The 19,479-nt window shown below is 40.5% G+C and overlaps 1 protein-coding gene across 5 annotated transcripts in view; it reads right to left on the reverse strand.

Moving 5' to 3' along the window:
* The window catches only part of sipa1 (signal-induced proliferation-associated 1), a 53,029-nt gene that overhangs the window by 22,006 nt on the left and 11,544 nt on the right, over window positions 1-19,479 (reverse strand). For 4 of the 5 annotated variants that reach the window (XM_081615159.1, XM_008427709.3, XM_081615160.1 and 1 more), the window contains 5 exons: window positions 5,586-7,166; window positions 2,523-2,647; window positions 2,255-2,443; window positions 856-1,030; window positions 470-573 (listed from right to left, as the gene is read on the reverse strand). In XM_081615159.1, coding sequence (XP_081471285.1) covers window positions 470-573; window positions 856-1,030; window positions 2,255-2,443; window positions 2,523-2,647; window positions 5,586-6,699 — 1,707 coding nt within the window. In that variant the 5' untranslated portion in view covers window positions 6,700-7,166. Of the gene's footprint in view, window positions 1-469; window positions 574-855; window positions 1,031-2,254; window positions 2,444-2,522; window positions 2,648-5,585; window positions 7,167-8,722; window positions 8,855-19,479 lie in introns of those variants that run through there. The other variant, XM_081615161.1, reaches the window with a different exon arrangement.

Below are 19,479 nucleotides of genomic sequence, written 5' to 3' on the forward strand. Positions count from 1 at the left end.
GCAACATGATTGGAAAGTTTATCTCAAAGTGAAAACTCATGTAGATTTATTACACACAGGTGGATAGATTCAAACGTTTATTTCTGCAAACTTTGATTACTTTGGCTTACGAAAATCCAAAATTTAGCTCCTACATGATATCTGAATATAACTCGAAGATTAATTAAAAGAAAAAAAACCTTTTAATAGAAATGTCGGACGACTGAAAGTATCTACATATTTTCCAACCGCACCTTTTTTCCCCTTCCACTTAACTTTCCACTTCTGTGGTTTTCACTCGCTGTGAAGGATGCTGTTGACTACCTGATGCTTCATGATTATGATTATATGATATAATCCCTTTGCCTATTCTTATCCTAATTTTCTCAACAACTGAATTATCAGAAACACACATGTAAATTAAACCCATCTAAATTAAATCAAACATATGTCATGAAGAAGCACATTAACTCTCGGATCCTCATCTCACCTGCTGCGTGTTGTTGGCCGTGTAGGGCAGCATGGTCGACACGTGAAACATGATCTCGTAGTCCTGGTAGCGCGTGTAGAGGGAATGCGTTCCGGTGGAGTCGGCTGCGTTTGCACAAAAACAGAGAAACAGACACGGAGAGGAATCAGTCACCATCTCCAAGCTGAAAGCACAAACTGTCGCGGCCCGGCTGAAATCTGAAGGGATGAAAGCTCGGAGATAATCAACAGCGACTGCGCCGTTTCTAAGTCATTACTCAGATTACATGTGGCGAGATAGGAGTTATCTCAGGCTTTCAGTGGGACACTGATGCCCTTCGGATACCAGCACTGCGACAAAGTGAGATGCAGCTAATAGATGGAGTTGGGGGGGCGAATGCAGCTCACTCTTGTTATCCAGCTGAGCTCGGTATTTCTCCCAGCCCTTCAGCCGCACCCGCTCTCCGAGCAGATCAAGGAACTCCTCGAACGCTGGGCCGGAGCTCTCGTTGTTGTACATGTCCTCCTCGGAGCTCTGTCCGGCGCGGCAGTACATCACTCCGACCTTCCTCTGAAAGTTCAGCTGCACAAAAAGAGAGCGGTGCAAACATTTCAACACGGATTCGTATTTATTTCTGCGATATGTTAAACCTCGGTCTGAAACTTTTATATCCAGGCAAAATAATGCTAGAAAGGTACATATATGAGCTTTAAAATGTAAGTTTTAACCCTGTGTTACTCAAAATAAAATCCATATAACATTCGGCACCAAATTTCTGCATCACATTTGTTTTGCATTTCATAATTTAACAACGAAAAGCTTAAAACATAAATAAATTAATGACATTCACACAAGAGGTGTATGTAAACTTCTGACCTTGAATGTAGACTAAGACTTGACAAAGTTTAGACCAGGGTGTCCAAACTTTTTATAACATCTATGGGCAAAAATCCTCAACAAGAGTGTGAAAAAAAAATTAAATAAAAAAATTAAAACTATAATTTCATTTAACTTTTTACCCGCTCAACAGTAAACATGAAATATTTTTAACTAAGCAAATAAAATAGATATTTTCTGCCTTATTAAAAAAAAATACAATAAAAAAGGAGGCTACATTACAAATTTATTTTGGGCTCGATTGAAGAAAACTGAAAAAGATTTAATCTACTCTCAGCGATAAAAAAGTAATTTAGGTTACTCTATTTTTGAAAACATTTATTGTATTGAGCCAAGTTTTAATAGTTAAAAGCAGATTTGGATGCTACAATGTCTGCTTTGCTTTAGTATTTAATGGCCCTATTTGCCATAAAATTAAAGGGAAATCTGAAAGCTGGTTATTAAATCCTTTAGGCTTCAGGGTATATATGGTCGTTTTTGACAAGCACAACCTGAACTTTGTCAATTTACACTTATTTTTTTATTTTGAATAGTCTGTGACTGGATATTAGACCTTGAGTCACATAAAACCCGAGTTGGAAAATGTTACTTTTTCCTTCTGTGAAACCCACAAATATTCACAACAAATGGTTTTGATAACTTAGAATGACAACATATACTGTAAATTTCTTAAAATATGAATACTTATTGTGTTGTATCTGACATTTTGTGGGAAGATTTTAATTTGTGGATCATATTTTTGTTGTTATTGGGGGTTGGGGGGTCTCCATCTGTATCAACCACAAATTTTAATTATTTTTGCAGCACAAAAATCGGTCCAGCTCCACAAATGGCCCCGGTTTTGATATTCGATGCTAACTTTTAAAGCTCCGCAGCAGGGTCTGGTATCCCGGATGTGACGTCACTCACCCCCTGTTCGTCCAGCTTGAGTAGCGTGTCCCGGACCTTCGGGGAGTTGGAAGCCAGGCGGAGGCAGTGCAGGTTGAGCTCAGGCATGATGAACTCCAGCAGCCGCTTGGGGGACAGGCCCCTCGGGGTTGTGTGACGGGCGGCCGACGGCACGGACTCCTCCAGGATGGAGCCTCGAAGCGTCTTCATCTGAGCAGCGGATCCAGCAAGTTACTTTCACAAGCCCATAACAAGAAGAGAGAGGTGGGAAAAAGGGAAAACTTTTTACCTCTGTGGTGCGGAAGATGATTCTGTAATTGTACTGAGCTCCGCTGGAGCCCTCTTTCTCATCCCGGCGGAAGCTGATGGCCACAGGGCCGAGGCGGTCGTCAATCCCAAAGAAGTTCTGGTGTTCTGGAAGACAATCAGAGAAATTTAAATATCACTTTTATTATGGACAACAAATACGAGTTGGAATGATGACCGAGGACAATATTTGTAACTGAAAATTAAGCTCCTATCAGCATAAATTAGCAACAACAAAAAAAAAGTCAAATATGGAACCAAACGGTAAAAATGTTGTTAGCTTAACCCTTCCAGATCGAACGTGACCGCGACAACACGGCCAAATTTGCAGTACCGTAATTCCGCCACACGTTACGCTATCTGAAAAATTCCAACGGTTTCTGAAAGGAGAGATGTTGCGCTTTCCTGCCAATATCAGGTTATTATGGTAATTTCACTCCCGCCGTTGCAGGGAGTTAAATTAATCAGAGGTGCCCTCTGCCGTGATACAGCAAACTGCGAAAAAGAACTTGACAAATATTGAAAGTTCCAGTTGTTATGAATAAAATGGCAATATATATTTACTCACAGGACATTTAATGAACTCCATACAATTTAAATAAGCAAAAATATCCAGGCGGAGACTTGAAACTTACGACTCAAATAACATGCATTCAAAACTGCAGGCAGTAAAAAAGCACGAAAGACACAAAACTTTATTAAATGGAAAAAGGGGTAAAACTTTTTATTTTTCACTCATTCTCATTCAGTACTTTCTCATATCGTCAGAAGACACTTCTGCTCGTGTTGTCTTGAATATAAACTAAATATTTAAACACACAGGTTAATTTTAGCAAGACCTGAGGGAGAGTATGTGCATCATGAATGAACATGGATGATATCAAAGTACTTTATTTATGAGGCTCTCTAAGGAAGAAACAAGAATTATTCATTAAGATGAGTGGAATGTTGTTGTGTTTATCTCAGAAATATCCTGATGCTGCCAAGTGCAAAATTATTCATACCAGATTTAGGTTTAAAGTTTATCGACAGACTAATACGTTTAGGCATGTGGCCTTAATCAGGATTATTATGAAACACCAAAAGGTTTGTGGTTAAATAAAAAAATATCCTACAGAAAAATGTCGAATGAATCAATCACACAATCACTCATAGACAGGCTGAATGGCTAAACCTGAAACAAAATGTAATCACCTTAAATATTGAATAGTTTATTCTGACTGGAAGTAATATCAACATTTTGGAGTGACCCGGCTGCAGTCCTGACTGACAGAGAAGCAGCGGAGGGAGCCAAAGATTAAGGTAATAGTTAATAGGCTGTCCAATCTGAGAGTTGAACAAAACTGCTGTATGTAAATGAAAAAAGATTTTAAAAAATTTTCTTTACTTCTGACACTCTGTAAGCACCGATTTTTAATCTTTTGAGACTCGGATACTTCATTTTCAGTCAGAAACAAATTTCTTGGTTGAATGAAGATAATTTGACATCAAGTTAATTATTTTGTGCTAACTCCACCTCTTTCATCTGTTCCTCATTTTGACTAGTGAGTGATACTAAAAATTGTGCAGCAAAGCCATTATTGGTACTACTAATAACATAATACTGCATACAGTATTGCTGGTATGTTTTGTAAAAGTATTGCAGTAACTTAATCTCCCACCAAAAATAGGAAAAATCCCATGTTAAGAAATAATCATTATTAACTCAACCACAGGTTGTCCTGTGAGTATGGTACTGCTGCCATCATCACTTTGCAGGATAAGACTTGTGGTTTTTTTTCTAGAACATTTTCACAGAGGTGGAGAAGAAGAAGAAGATATTTGACAGTTTCTCTGAACGATCTCTAAAGATCCTCCTCACTCTTATTCTCTCTTCACCTCAACCCATTGCTGTGTTGATTTGGCTATAATTTGGATTCTCGTGCTGAATCTTTGGTTTTCTGGTGAGGTTTTTATAAAAGGTTCCCCGTAGCTTTAGGACGCCATGATGGCAGGAACTCCAACAAGGTTCTGTGGGCCTTGGAAAGAGATGCACATCCTCCACTGCACTTAACAGCGACCTGGAGGTGTTTTCTCCACATATTGATCCTCTGTTTCATGCCAAACCTACCTGGAGTGCTTGTTGCATTTGACTAAATTCTTAATGTCTCAGGCTGATCGTCCCCAAGGCGCTTCTTTCATGTAAAAGGAGCCCTGACCAAGAATTGGATCTTTATGCTGTTTATAGGTGTAGTTATACTCATGATAAAAGGACCAGAGGTGGGTAGAGTACCTAAAAAATTTACTCAAGTCACAGTTTAACTACTTAAACATATTTTTACCCAAGTAAAAGTTAAAAAAAAATAGCCGTCCAAGAAATGACTCAAGAATAAAAAAGTATTTGGTAAAAAGTTGACTTAAGTACTGAGGTGACTGATCAAATTATCAATCATTTAGGATTTAAAAATTACATCATTGGACATATTAAAGTATAGAGTTGTATGGAAATGTTGGTATTTTAAGGACGAAAATGACAATAATTAATCAAAAAAATAATCAGGCAAACAAAAATTTTTCCAAATAAGTTTTTTTCAATAAAAAAAACTGCAGGTGTCATATTCTGGTGAATTTTTGGTTAAAACATGTTTGTTTTTCATTCAGTGGATAGAAAATCCAGAAATTTTACGCAAGCAAAAGTAGAGATACTTCATAATAAAATTACTCAAGTAAAAGTAAAAAGTACAATGTGGTAAAAATATTTCTAAAAGTAACTGTTTTTCAAAAAAGTTAGTATAATTGAGTAAATGTTTGAATAGGACATGAAATGTGGTTTTTTAGGACGCATTTTTTGATGGCAGAATAATTAATGAAATGAAAAGTAGATTTTTTTTTTGTCATGCTACAGAAGATTTTTTTTTCACTATATTTTCCAGATCTTTTCTAGGGATAACAACTATATCATTGTTGCAGACTTCTGCATGTTGTTCTGCTTTTACTGACTCTGAATCCTGACTCACACCAGACAAACGTAACGCTCCCTCCCACCACTGTGCAGCGTCTCACTCACCCTTCAGGTAGAAATATTTGCGGTAGTAATGCGCTCCCAGGTCTGCGTGCTCTATGAAGTAGTTGCTCTTCCCCTGCAGCTGGATGTTGCTCTCCCTGGGCTCCTCCAGCACAGACACGGCGTCGTTGGGGGTCCGCAGGGTCGAGCAGAGCTCCGTTCTGCAAGCCGACCGCCCCAGGCCCACCTGCTCCTCGCCTCCCGTCTCGTTGCGGAAGTGCGGACAGCTGAGCAGCAGCTCGTTATCGTTGCCGTCGCCTTCGTCCAGCAGTGACTGCTCCTGGTCGTCGGCGTTCCCTCCGCTGCCCCCGCCTCCCTGTGCTGGTGAGGCAGGTGTGGACTGGGCCAGGGGGCGGAGCTGGGAGGCAGCCGACGCCCCTGAGGTGATGTTCTTCTTGCGACCGATGCTGTCCCTGTTTGTGGCGACCTCTGTGAGGTCAAACAGGATGCTCTGAACATCGTAGTGGGCAAAGTTCCTCACCCACGCGCCGCCTCCCAGGTGGTCGTACGGGCCGGGCTGAGGGATCTGAGAGGGCGTAAGTTTGGACTTTTTACTAAGACCTTCAGGTTTGGGCGGTTTAGCGGGTTTCGGGGAGTCTCCGACAGACCTGGACAGATCTCGGAAGAACCCATCCGGCTCTGGAAGGTTGCCCTCCAGGCCTAAAAGCAGGAAAGGGTCTTTAAAGCGGAGAGCGTTTGGACTCAGGGGCCCGTGGTTCTCCCCGCACGGCTCCTGGCCTTGAGTCTGTCTCTCCAGCGACGACAGGCTGCCGTACTCCCTGTGCAGATGCACACCTGAGTCTCCCTGAGGCCCCGTGCCCGTTTTCTCACCAGCTGCTCGGATTACTTTCCCTGACGTTTTCCCAGAGGAGTCCAAGTCTCCCAGGGTTACATCGCTGTTACTTCTTTGCATGATGTGGCCCCGCCCCACCGACCGCAGATTCAACCCCACGCGGCTCGGAGTGAGGCTGCAGTCTGCATCGGCGCCGTCGCCGGGCCTCCTGGGAGGCCACTCCACCACTCCCGCTTCCCGTTTGGGGTCAAAATTGACGGTGGCGAGGGGCGGGCGCATGTTCTGGCGGCGGAACTTGCGAATGAAGAGGTCGTCTGACTGCATGGTGCCTGAGGAATCAAACCTAATCTGACAATCTTCTCCCTGGAGCTTCCTGCTTAACTCTTCATCCAGGTGTCTGAGATGCTGGTGTGAAACTGGAATGCCGAGTATGAAAATGGAAAATCCAGCTAAGTGAAAGCAACTATTACTTTCTCATTCGCACCACTTAAGATGGACGAACTCTCTCGATCTCTGGGCTCTCATAGGGGCCTCTGTGGGACACCGCACTTCGTCAAAGAGTTCTTGAGTGGGAATGATGAAGACGGAAGGGAAACCGCGCTGTTGGTCGCTGGTCGGGTCCATCCACGTGTGCAGATGTGCGTTTAGTTTGAGTTAAACATGCGAGGATCATCACTGGAGCCTGTCTCTATGCCCTCTGTGTCGGAGAGGTGCTGCCTTCGTCAAGCGGTCAAACATGGCATCCCCTGGTGTGCACTGCCCAGCGCCTGCAGCCGACATCCACTGACCACCTGCGTGGAAAAATATAGAGAAAAATACTGTTTTAGCTTCAGGCTCTTTATTATTAAGATGCAAGAGCGAAACGTTTACCACTGGATTTGCAAAAGTGTTTTTACCCCTCAAACTTTTTCACCTTATGTTGCAACCACAAACTTCAACGTATCTTATTGCGAATTATTTGATCGACCAACACAAAACAACACATAATTAAGTGGAAAACAAAACATTTTCTGATAAATGAAAACAATCTGAAAAGTTGTGTGTGTCCCTTATTTCATCTTCCATCTTTGGGGGTTTCTCTTTCCTAGTTTTCCTAGAGATTGAGACTGATTTTATCCCACTTATTCTTTACAAAATAACTTAAAATCGTGGACTGGATGGAGACTGTAAACATAAATTTTCAAGTCTTATTACAGATTTTCAATTTGATTTAGATCTAAACTTTGACTTGGTCATTCTTGCCCATAATCTCTAGCTGCATGTTTGGAGTCGTTGTTCTGCTTTAATGTAGAACCGATTTGATATCGGGTTTGAAAGTCTGAGCCATTTCTTCCTGGTTTGACTTGTGTTTAGCTCCCACTCTATCCCACTCATGATGCTGCCACCACCAAGTTCAACTATGAGGACGATGCTTTTACATATGCATAGTTAGTTATTCGCCAGACTTCTTGTTTTGCATGTGGACAATAGATTTAATCTTCATCTTTAGCTTGTGGTAAACTACAAAGTAGACTCTTTATGGCTTTGTTCAACTGATCACCTCCATAAAGGAAAGTTTTTCCACCTCAACTGATGTCAACTCTGGGGGAGCTGCAGTTACCAGTACTGCTTCTCAAATTAATGATCTCCCTAGAGTTTTCCTGGTATAAACTTCTGCACAGCTTTATCCCGGATCTGTCTATTATAAAAAAAAAACAATGTTTTTTTTTTTTTGGTCTATCATATGCCAGGACAATACACTGAAATGTGTCAAGTGACGTCACAAAATGTGGAAAAAGTTCTCGTGGTGTGAGAACTTTTGCAAGGCATTGACTGTAGAACAAAACGCAGCACGCAAGAGATTCCAGGAAAGGCTTTATAAAAAAGATAAACAAGCACCAGATCCAAACAATACACCAGCAAGCAGCCCTGACATGTGTTTTATTGTGGCGTAATAACTCTGCTCCTCTGTTTTCTCATTATTATTCTTTCCTTTAGTCACTTTCCGCTCCAAAGTTTCCCTAAATAGTTCAAACTTAAAGCTGAGCACATGCTCACAATAGACCTTATTAAAACAGGGGAGGGGGCCCTTCCTGGCTCACTGACGGTCTGCCAGCACACGAGAAAAATAAGTGCAAGCCGCCTCGCTCCACCACATACGCTCACACACACACAAACACGGCTGGCGTCTAACTCGCCCACCAAATTCTAAAACAGCTCACACACTCATTCAGATCCACGTCGTTTTTTGGTACTTTTAATAGAGTCATTGAAAAACCCACAAAATTGTGCTACAAGTCATAAAACCGTGAGCTTCCCTTTTTTATAAGTGGAACTAAACTCCGTGGAGGTTTTAATAGCAACTTACCCTAAAAATGGACTGTGCGTTCGGTAAAGATGAGCCTGCTTCTGTCATTATTTGTCACTCGAGCGCCGTCTTTAACCAGACTTGCGTCAAGCGGCTCGAGCTGAAGCCTTTTGTCGCTGTCAGTAAGGTGCAGGGCTTCTTCCTGTCTGACTTTTTCACATGCATCTTCCTCTCGCTTGCAGACGTACAGAGCAGGTGCAGAGGTGCAGCAGAGCGACCAGCAAAAGCCCGACGCACACGCGTACCCAGCTGCGTCTCTGTCGCCTGACAGGACGGCATATCAGGGAGAAATCTCTTTAAATCACTTTGCAGCTTCTATTTGTGAACTTTTATTTGTTTTAAGAAAGAAGGAAAGTAAACGTATGTCCTCACAAATGTACAAACTCGCACAAATAAACTCGCACAAAAAAAATTCACAGAGTCAAGAGAGGAAGTCACATGAAATCTTTGCTTCCCTCCACGACTACTTAAACACTCTATTCATTTCCGCACAGTCAGAGAACGCATTGGCATATGTTTTAATTTTTCAGAGAAAAGCCATTAAAGAAAGATGGAAGCTGGATGGATCCCAGTTTCTGGAGGGCAGATTGGTTTCAAAACCAAATCGAGAAACGACGATGAGAGCAAAGAGGGGGCCGATATCAGAGGAAATGCACTTGTAAACGCCTTGCTTGATGTCTTTGCAAGAAATGAATGACTAACAGTTACGACACAGAGACGAAGCACAAATTTCTGCACAACTTTTGGGATGAAAAGAAAAATGTTACACGAATAAAAAGTATTTGGTGTGCATTTCTTCTCGTTCCCTTCTCCCCCGACACACCTATCTAAATAACATCTGGTGCAGCCGACTGTCTGGATTTCTCTGCCTCCACGGGGATCACTTATGGCGCTGCGCATTAAACTCAATACACTCCGCTTCCAGCTCTGACCAGCTTCCCTGTCTCTGCTGAAGAAAAGCATCATCACAGCATGATGATGCCACTACTGCAGCACCACGGGGACGACTCTCTGAATCGAGCTCTTAAAACTAGCTCCACTGCCTCGCAAAATTATTCATCCCCCTTGAGGTTTTTCTTCATTTTGTCATGTTACAGCCACAGACTTTAGTCTACTTTAAAAGGATTTAATGATGTCACCAACACAAAATAAAGCACTATTGTCAGATGAGAGTAAAATAATCCAGGGTTTTTCAAACTGAAAAGTGTAACACGCATTTCTATTCACCCCCCTTTCACTTTGATACCCAAAAATAATATCCGGTGCAACCAACTGCGTGGGTTGAGCCAAATCTATTAATTAGACATTTCCTTTTGAGCTGCTTTTTATCCTGGGCATACAGGATATACATATGCCCAGGATATGCATTTTGAACATTCAAAACAAAGCTTTAACCATGACAGGTAAAATGAAAATGTGAATTTACTCACATCATCCGCTCTGTAATTTTCGTCAATGCAACACAGAGCTGTAAAAATAAACTTTAAGCTTCAGTGTTTCTGCTCATCACATCAGGGAATGCTTCTTTTTTTTTTTTTTACAATAAAACAATGAATTACACAGAATAACATTTTATTTGAGACCTTTTAGCTCATCCAGGTTCCTCTCACAAAGGGATTTCCTGTATTGTGTGGTTAGCCTTCTGACAGGCCAGCGTTCGTTCACACAGTGAAGGCTCTGTGCTCCAGCTATATGATGCCAAGGCTTCTTACATTGAAAACCCGCTCATGTTTCTCACAAGGAGCTTTCAGATGTTTCTAAATAGCACTACCAGTGCAGCAGACTCATACAGTTTCTACCACATTGTAATGCTATGCTGCAGGATTGTCTGCGTGTTTTCACGGTGGTGGGAAAATCACCCGGGTCTAAACGTGAGAGAAAGGGGGGATTTTTTTTTTTTTGCAGCATGATTTTTTCTTTGTTGCTCAAAAATCCCAGTTTTCCTTCATGTTATTCCAGCACAAAGTCCCAACGTTGACCAGAAACAAACCAATAAAAACAGCGCCTACACTAAAACTTGGACACCGTCGGCCTCCAACACTCGTGAACCGGGGTTTGTCTGAAGCGACGCTTCTTTGTGATTTCTGCTGCAGCACAGATTCAAAATGACCAATCAGGTTCAGAGCTGATGACGTCAGCGTCAGTGACCTCAGCTTGATTTAGCTGGAATCATTACGAAAGGCACGAACCAATGAAGGTCAAAAATGGATTATAATCTTGTATTTTAGTGACAGAGAAGTTTTGTGGTTCCACATGTAACAAGTCTGAAGCTGTAGGTATAATTCTGTAAAGTTGTTGAATAAGTTTATGGCTTCAGTAAGCCGCTGATTCAAACCTTTTTTTAATTTGATTGTGTTGACGGATTGGCCGTAAAGCCGCGCTTCAATTTGCCTCACGGATGTTTGCCAGACAGAGAGATAAAAATATGGGGTTCAAAATCCTTTCAAAATTGTTTTTGCCAAATTTCTCTTATGTTTCAACACGAAAATATATTTTAAGTCCTGCTTTTACAAAATAAAAAATTTTTAAGGGGCCAAGGTTAAAACAAAATATCTGCGTGAGAGTTAAAATCCAGAGAGTGAAACAAATGTTTTCACATATTAATCCATCCAGATAATTATGGTTTATCTTTCTTGTTTTTGGATGTATCTAGATTCCTTATGGTCTACTTTTAAATCCCCGTTTTTTTATTTATTTTTTGGATTTTTCTAGTTAATACTCACATATTTGAATCAGCATGTCTAGCGTTAGATTTAAATAACTGGAACCTGGAGAACACCATCTTATTTACAGACAATCTTCACTTTGCTTTCACCATGCATGTGTTTCTCAGAAACCCAAACGAAACTGAACTGTGTGGTGTAGAGTAGCGATTCTCAGGCCTTGTCCTGGATGTTTTAGATGAGTCTCTGCTCCAAAACGCCAGAATTAAATGACTGGACTGCTTCCTCGGTTCAGTCATTATTCTAAAATTTTGTGTTGAAGAGGCAAAACATCAGGGATCAAAGCTGAAAAAGAAACAGCTGTAGAGAAAGTGCCTCGTTAATCAACAAACGACAGACCTTTGGAAAAATAAACTCCTTAAGTACATGAAATAAATCTGAAAAATTTGGTTTGATTTTATAAACACATCTCACCATTGCGTGTACACTTAGAATTAAGAAGTCAAATTGCTTTAGAAATCATCAGATAGACCTGGAAATAAATAATGATAAATTACTTTACATATATTTAACAAGCAAATCATTCATCTGCTCACCTTCAGTAAGATGTGAGGCCTTCGATCAGATCCTCATTGATCTCGAGCAGCGTTTGACACAAAAATAACTCTAACTAACCAGAACTTGTCACTGAACAAGTAGTGTGCCAGCTGTAGAGAAGTTTGAGATATACCTGACCCAGAAGTACAAAGAGGAAGTGAAAGGTTTTGTCACTGCCCCCTTAGGTTTCTGCTCGTCTTTAATGGCAGCCTATACTGGGTAATTTAGCTGAATTTCCCAGCTGCATGTACCATGTACCAGAGCAACTCCTGAAATGACACAGAAATGTCCTGAATTGCTTCCTCTGACAGTTTTTTAATTTTTTTTTTTAACTCGGCTTTGTCTTTCAGCTACACACCCTGAAAAAAAACAGAGAAAAAAATTTGCTACTAACTCAAATTGTGCTATTCCACCTTGTTTTTTTGTTTTTAAAGATAAAAGTGGAAATATAACCAGAAGTGTGATATTTTTAAGTGTAGATGTTCCTCTCTGATAATGAGGTAAGATAAACACGTGAAGCCATAGTGCAATAATTAAAGAACGCATTCGAACGCAGCCTGTTCTGATCACATATTTAAATGCATTTATAATGTGTTTGCACCAACTACACCTGATCTGACTCTTAGCCAGCGCATTCTCTAAAATTCATCAACAAGTGCACAAAAAAGACGAAACCAGCCTCTTCGCAACACTCTGGGTTTAAAAAATTTTTTTTTTAAAAACCTGGCTTCTCAAAAACACGACGTAATATCATGTGAAATTCTTCACTCTGATCGGTCACTCCTGACGCTTGTGTGCTGAACTAAAAAGAAGCCTGTGCACAATCTGCAGATATCTACTTCCTCTGCATACAGCTGCAGGCTACAAGTACACATGGCTGACATCATCATTGTGGCAGAGTTGAGTCAGTTTCTAATAAAAGTACACGCTGCTGAAACTGTGACCCACTGTCCACGCAGAGCGATGCCAGTGAGAAACACAATCGATCGCTCTTTCGCTTCGTACAAAGACGCAAATTCTTCCTTGCTGCGATCAGCGCGCACGCATGTACTCCTCTCATGAAGATACAGTCAATCTATTTAGACAAAATATGCAAGTGTCCTCCTCATCCTCCTGCATTTCTCCCTCTACCACATTAATTCGATCTGTTCATTATCTTCACCTGCTGAATACGTTTCAGGGTTGTCGGGGTTAATCAATAGGTGAGAATCTGAGCCCACCCTGGACGGGCCAAAGTTCATCACAGAGCGATCAGAAACGCGGACACCAACTCTCTGCACGCATCAAGAGAATCGATGAGTCTCCGATTAACTTGTGGGAACCAAAGTACCGAAAGGGAACATGCAAAAAAAACAAAAACAAAACACAACTTTCTTCTTGAGAAGCAGCAGCACAAAACCTCAACCTGCCATGACTATGACATATGTGCAACATATAACGCTGGTGCACAATTTTTTGAATCTTTAAGTTTACTTTGTCCATCTCAGGATCTTTTCCAAGGCCAGCTGTTGTAATTTACCCAGGAAAATAATAAGTTCGACTAAATTGCATCGCTGCATTTCTCCGCAAGTTGGAAATGTTTTGCTGAAAATGTCATGATTTGTAATTTTCTTTAGAAACCTGGACATTCATTATTATTCAGCACCTTTTCAGTGACTCATACAAACTTTCTGATAACATAACCAAAGACAATAGAAGCATCTGTTTGCTACGTGGGAAGGATTTTATTTCAATTCAACATTTGTTATGGAATAACTACCTGTATTTATGCCCTTTGGCCTATTTTGTGCTAATAATCAAAAATCTAATTATTTCTAGCTTTAATGAGACACATCTACTGTATCTGTCCCTCTGTAACCAGGAAAAAATTCAGAGGATTTGGAGAATCACACTGAACATTAAGTTTCATAATATCCAAATAATCCTCATTTTTTTGTTTTAAACCTCCCACATTACAGTGTGGTTACGTTTCAGGTTAAAAATTAAATATGCACAAACTGAACATTTTTCTTTAGAACAAAGTGATTCAACTGAAACTGAAACATCAGAGAGAAGTTCACCAAACTGCAAATACTTTTTAAAAACTAAATGATGTCAAAATCGGTGTTTGTCCTTAAATGCAATGTAGCTAGAAACAGCTGACCCAGGGTCAATGCATGTCCCCCTTTTCTTTTCTCCACAGTAAAGGTCAATGTTGCGGCAAAAGAAAATATGACAATTTTTCCCAAGTTTTTATAGTTTCTTCAATCTTTACGATTCTATTCTCAAATTGGGTTCAGCCACCTTAAATTTCATAATCTCATTTTACTTTTTTTAATCTAAATACCTCAAATATCTAAGACACACAAAAATCAAAAGGACGGTGGATTAGCATCCTGCTTTTATAACCCGGCGTCTCTTAGTCATAATTCAGGTAAGACATGAGTTATTTCTCATCACTGGGGATGAAGGTGGATCCTGTTTGGGGCTTTTTTCCTTTTCACTTTACTTTATTCTTCTCTTTCTCCATCATAAAACATTTCAAACGTTTAGCTTTATAACCTCATATTATGTTAACCACTTGCTCTTATTCTCTAGGATGGATGTTTGTTTTTCCACTAAGGAGATATTATCCTCCACAAGATGTATCAAGTAGCAGGTTATGGATTTAAGACTGTAAAAATTGATCTTATACATTTCTTTCTGCTTTGGGTTTTTGTATATTTAGATCTCTCTTCTGGGCTGGGTGGGATCGTTTTTTTGTTTGTTTGTTTTTTTTAAAAAACAACTTTGTAATCATATTTTAGCTACATATACAACTGTACCTCACGGCACCATATTTATCTTTAACCACAAATGCTCCCAGCTTTGTGGAGGCTGCTAATTCTGATTAATTAAAAGCAACAAACACAGTTCTTCGCTGGTTTCTTTTTGCCACGCAATTCATGCTGTCCAGGATTTTTCCTGAAGATGTTGGAATAGCTGGAATATATATAGAGAGGCTGCTGCTAGCTGTCCTGTGTAGCTCAGATCATGCTAACAGGGCTGGGCTCGGTCCCTGGGAAACTTAATAATGAATGAACGAAGGCAGCAGCTTTAAATCTTGCAACTCAGAATGGAAAACTCAGAAGACAGATAGGATCTAAATGTTGTTTTGCAATGTTTGAGGCCCATAAGGAAGAATGGTTTCAGCTCAGATCCAAGCATTATAATAGGGACCCATCCATTCACTCCACTCAGGGTAGCTTGGTATCAAAATTAGATGAGATTATTCCTTATTTACGAGTGTAAAATAATTAAAAAGTGCATAAATAAAGCATAAAAGTATTGGCACTGAGTATGTGAATAGCATAAGGCCCAAAAGTCAAAAGGTGGGTTAACATAATCTGTTTTCTCTCAGAGAAACTAAGATTTTGATTAGAGTTTTAAAAGAAATATTGTTTTCTTTGACAGAAATATGTTTGTATTAAATTAAACTGGAGTGATTCCTTGCTTGTTGGATCAGACATGCAAATGATTGCATATTAGTTTGAGTTGGATGATTTTGAAGAGAATATAAATTATGTAACGTATGATACGATGATAACGGTCTATCTCCAGCAGTCAGTGGATGTTTCATTATGAGACGATTGTGAAATATTTAAAGTGAAACACATTTGTTGAATCATCCCATTAGTAGATGCAGTTCACCTGTGTACTTTAATCTCAGGATAAATCCATCTGATCTGTGAAGGTTTCAGAGCATCAGTGAACAAATGACAAAAACCTGAATTTCTGTTGCTATTTAGATCCAATAATAGAGTCTGGAGACTGAATGCAGCAAAATGTGACTCTCCAAAGTAAAGCCTGGGTGCCGGGGGGGCTGAATACAGGTGCACACTTCATTAGTCTATCACCTTCAACTATGTGATGTTTCTGCTCTTCACAGGACAAAATGTGGAAAAGTTCAAAGGCTATAAATACTTTTGGTGCCATTTCCGAAAATGAAATCTATTTTTACACACATCTGGATCTTATTTATTAGACTGTGCCTCTTTCCCTTCCACCTTGCCTTTGTTCTTCTTGCTCCTGATTCATTTTGAAGGCCACTGCTGACCACTGCTAACTGATGACAGCAAGTACCGCTTCCACATTAAGCCTGGGACAAGGTTAACGAGGCACTGGTGTAAAACGGACACGGGCGGATGTCACAGGAGAACAGAGTCAAACATGCGCCGTTTTGGGGAAGTCATGGCCGCTTGACTTCGTCTGCCTGCTCATGCAAGTCTGCGTCCTGTGAAACAGGAAGAGATGAGTGACTTTTGAACCCTCAAAGGATGGATGTCGTCATCCTCTCTGCACAACACTTCCACACCTTCAGGAGTCCAACGCTGGAGTGTGAATGAGCAGATTGTCTTGCATTCAGTCTCGCTAAAATCAAATTTAATCCTCGTGGAAACATTTGGTTTGTTGAAAGGTAAAAAAAAAAAAAATCGATGGGTCATGGGGAAAACCCATAACCCACTTTGCAGCCAATAGATGTGAAAAGTTTTGCTTTTTCCAACTAATAACAGTTTAGTTATGTCACACCGGGTTGGAGCGGTTGTTCTGATCTCATGCTGAGTTGGGAAACATTGTTTTCCTGCACATACAACATTCAGTAAGTGTAACATCAACATGTGGTAACACCGCCGTAACTTCTGCTTTAATTCTAACTTAAAACAAAAAAAAAAGTAACCTGAAGAGGCCAGTGGCATCTTGTGTCACCGTCTATCATTATAGTTAAAAGCTGCCTTAACCACAAGGTCTGAATCAACTCCTAACAACGATTGATTTTTGGGAAATTTAATGCCGGGCTCAGTTATTGATCGCACACAACCCTGCAACATCTGGGATCAGGTTGCGTTCCTGCTCTGCCTCTGAGTGTGTGACACTAAACTGCAGCAGATGAAATGCTTTTAGGGGAGTAAATGTGTATTAATGTGGCTGGATGTGATTCAGAAAATGAGTTCACTCTAATGCCCAACATTTTCTCACGGCATCTTCCATCTTCTCTGCTGAAACACTCCTCTGCTCTCCCCTCCCCTCCCAGCACCACCACACTGCGGACAGCTAACTGGGCCAAATCCAGAGGCTCCTAAGTGCTGCACTCTCTCCTTTTTTTGTCAAGTGATTTATCTCTTTCTTTTTAATTCAAGCTGTTTTGCAAAATGTCAGTTTGAGCTATTGATCCCTGCAGACACGTAATCCCTGGCAAATAATGCTCAACTGCCTGACAAGGAGATAACTGTTGGAGTGATGAACACCACGGCAGACTTTGGAGAATCTCTGAGAAATCTGTGGTGTGTTTGCTCTTGTTAGCGATAATCCTTCACGCAACAAATATTTGTCAAAGAAGGGCCTGCAATATGCGTAGCTGGTGGTAGAACATGTGGGCTGGTTTGTGGCGGCTGCTGCAGGAGAACAATGTACCTGAATAGCTTGTAAGGCTATCCGGTCCTTGTATGTCCAAATAAAAGCGGAGTCCGCATTCTTGGAACAAAGTCAAGCTTCTTCCCTGTGCATGTTGGACTCCGTCGGGGCTGCTCCTATGTCATTAATCTTGTTTATGGCGTTCATGGATAGGATCTCATTCATAGACAGAAGGGTCAGTAACCTCAGGGTCTCAGCTTTTCGGAGACCCCGGGGTTCTGTTGGAAACTCCAGGCGATGACTGAAAGTGTTGGAGAGGTTCTTAGATGAGTGTAAAGAAGCTGAGATAAAAGTCAAATCTTCTAAATCTGAGGTCCTGGTTCTTAAAACGGGAAAAAGACGGACTGCTTGCTCCGGGTCAGGGGGTCGGTTCCTGCCTCAAGTGGAGAAGTTCAAGTACCTTGAAGACTTGTTCATAAGTGATAGAGAGGAAGATGGACAGATAGATCAGGCTTTGTCTGTTGCTGCAGCTGAAGAAAGAAGAGTGCCTTGATTTGCTTCCAATCCTAACCCGTTTGAGATGTGGATTATGATTTAAAGAACAAAATCCATTGGACACGCTGCCGAAATGAGCTTCCTTCACAGAAGACACAATCTTCTGATCTCACCGCCGAACTAATATCACGTTTTAGTTTGGTCTAAATTAGAGAAGTACATGACGATGATTCTTAAGTGTCATTGCATTGTCGTTTTCAATAAGAAACAACATGACAGGTTACAACATTTCAGGAGCCATGCATTCAAACTCTTCCTGGTTGGACTAGCCATCTCTGCATTGACCTAATATATAATAATAGAGATTAGCAACTGAGATGCTGAGGTGCAGGAGGAATGGTAGGGAGATGGAGGATGATTCAAAAAGGACAGGAATTGTTACAACATTCAAAACTATAATAAATGATAAATTATAACAATCAGGTTGTTTTTGTCTCAGTTTTTCCTTCCATAACAACCGATCACTTGATGGATTATAATGAAAGCTCAATGCTCTACACACAAACTAGTTAATGTGGTCAAGTATTTGCTGAATTAATCAGAAAATAGGTCAGGCTGCACTCCTGTTGGAGCCACTCCAAGCAATTTGTATGAAGAGACGAGGAAATCTTCAATAATGCAGCTAAAATGCCTGCCTAACTAATCATGAATTTAGGTAAAATCATTAAGCCACAGCACTACTACTACTCAAATACTGCAAAACCTGAGAAGAAGTATCATTACATTCGGTACACAAAGCAGTTGTGTTGCTAATACCAGAGAATTTTTCAGTACCACAAGTATAGAAAGGTCACCCTGGAACATGATTTAATTAAAGGTGCCTTTTATATGCCATATATACCAAAGCAGATACACAATGGTACTATTGTCTACTGGGGGCATTCAGATTCTGCTACTTCTCCACATCAAATATAATAACCTTAGGTAGTTTAGGTACCTGATCTTCCACTTTGGGGTATTTGGAGGTTTTGCAGGATTGTACCTCAGAAAGGAGACTCTGGACTTTCTGAAGGGACTATATGACTCTTCAAGCCTTTGGATCTTCCTTAAGATTTCCTCCAGACTGAAAATGAGGCTGTTGTTAGGGATGTCTGGGTTTCCCACCCTGAGTCTGTTATCTTCACCTGTTAGCCATGTTTGGATAGATGAATCAAAACTGATTGAATTACTTCCACAGAAAGATTTACAGAAGCTCGATAATGATGCATTAATTTGAAACAGGCGCGTTAAAGTGGGGAACGTCTAAAACGTGGAGACTATTCTATTCCCCTAATTAAACTTGCAGCAGCTTATTATTCCCCTCAAATAAAACAATTTCCAAAGAATTTTATTTCCTTTTAAGCATGTTATTGCTGGTGTCGTTTCAGAGAAGGGTGTTAATGTCCTAAAAAAGCAGTCTGCTGTGATTGTTATATGTCGAGGTCCCGACTTCTGTTTGGCTCCTAACTATAACCTGACATTAAGACTTCTGACTAATACATTATTCATACGGCTGGACGAAAGAGGGCGAGGGTTACTGTCAGATTAATAATTCATGAGCAGGATGGAGCTGATTTGTTATGATTTATATCT

This window comes from Poecilia reticulata, chromosome 14 (genome assembly GCF_904066995.2).
Source record: "Poecilia reticulata chromosome 14, P_reticulata-male-v2, whole genome shotgun sequence".
NCBI classification, from domain to species: Eukaryota; Metazoa; Chordata; class Actinopteri; order Cyprinodontiformes; family Poeciliidae; genus Poecilia; species Poecilia reticulata.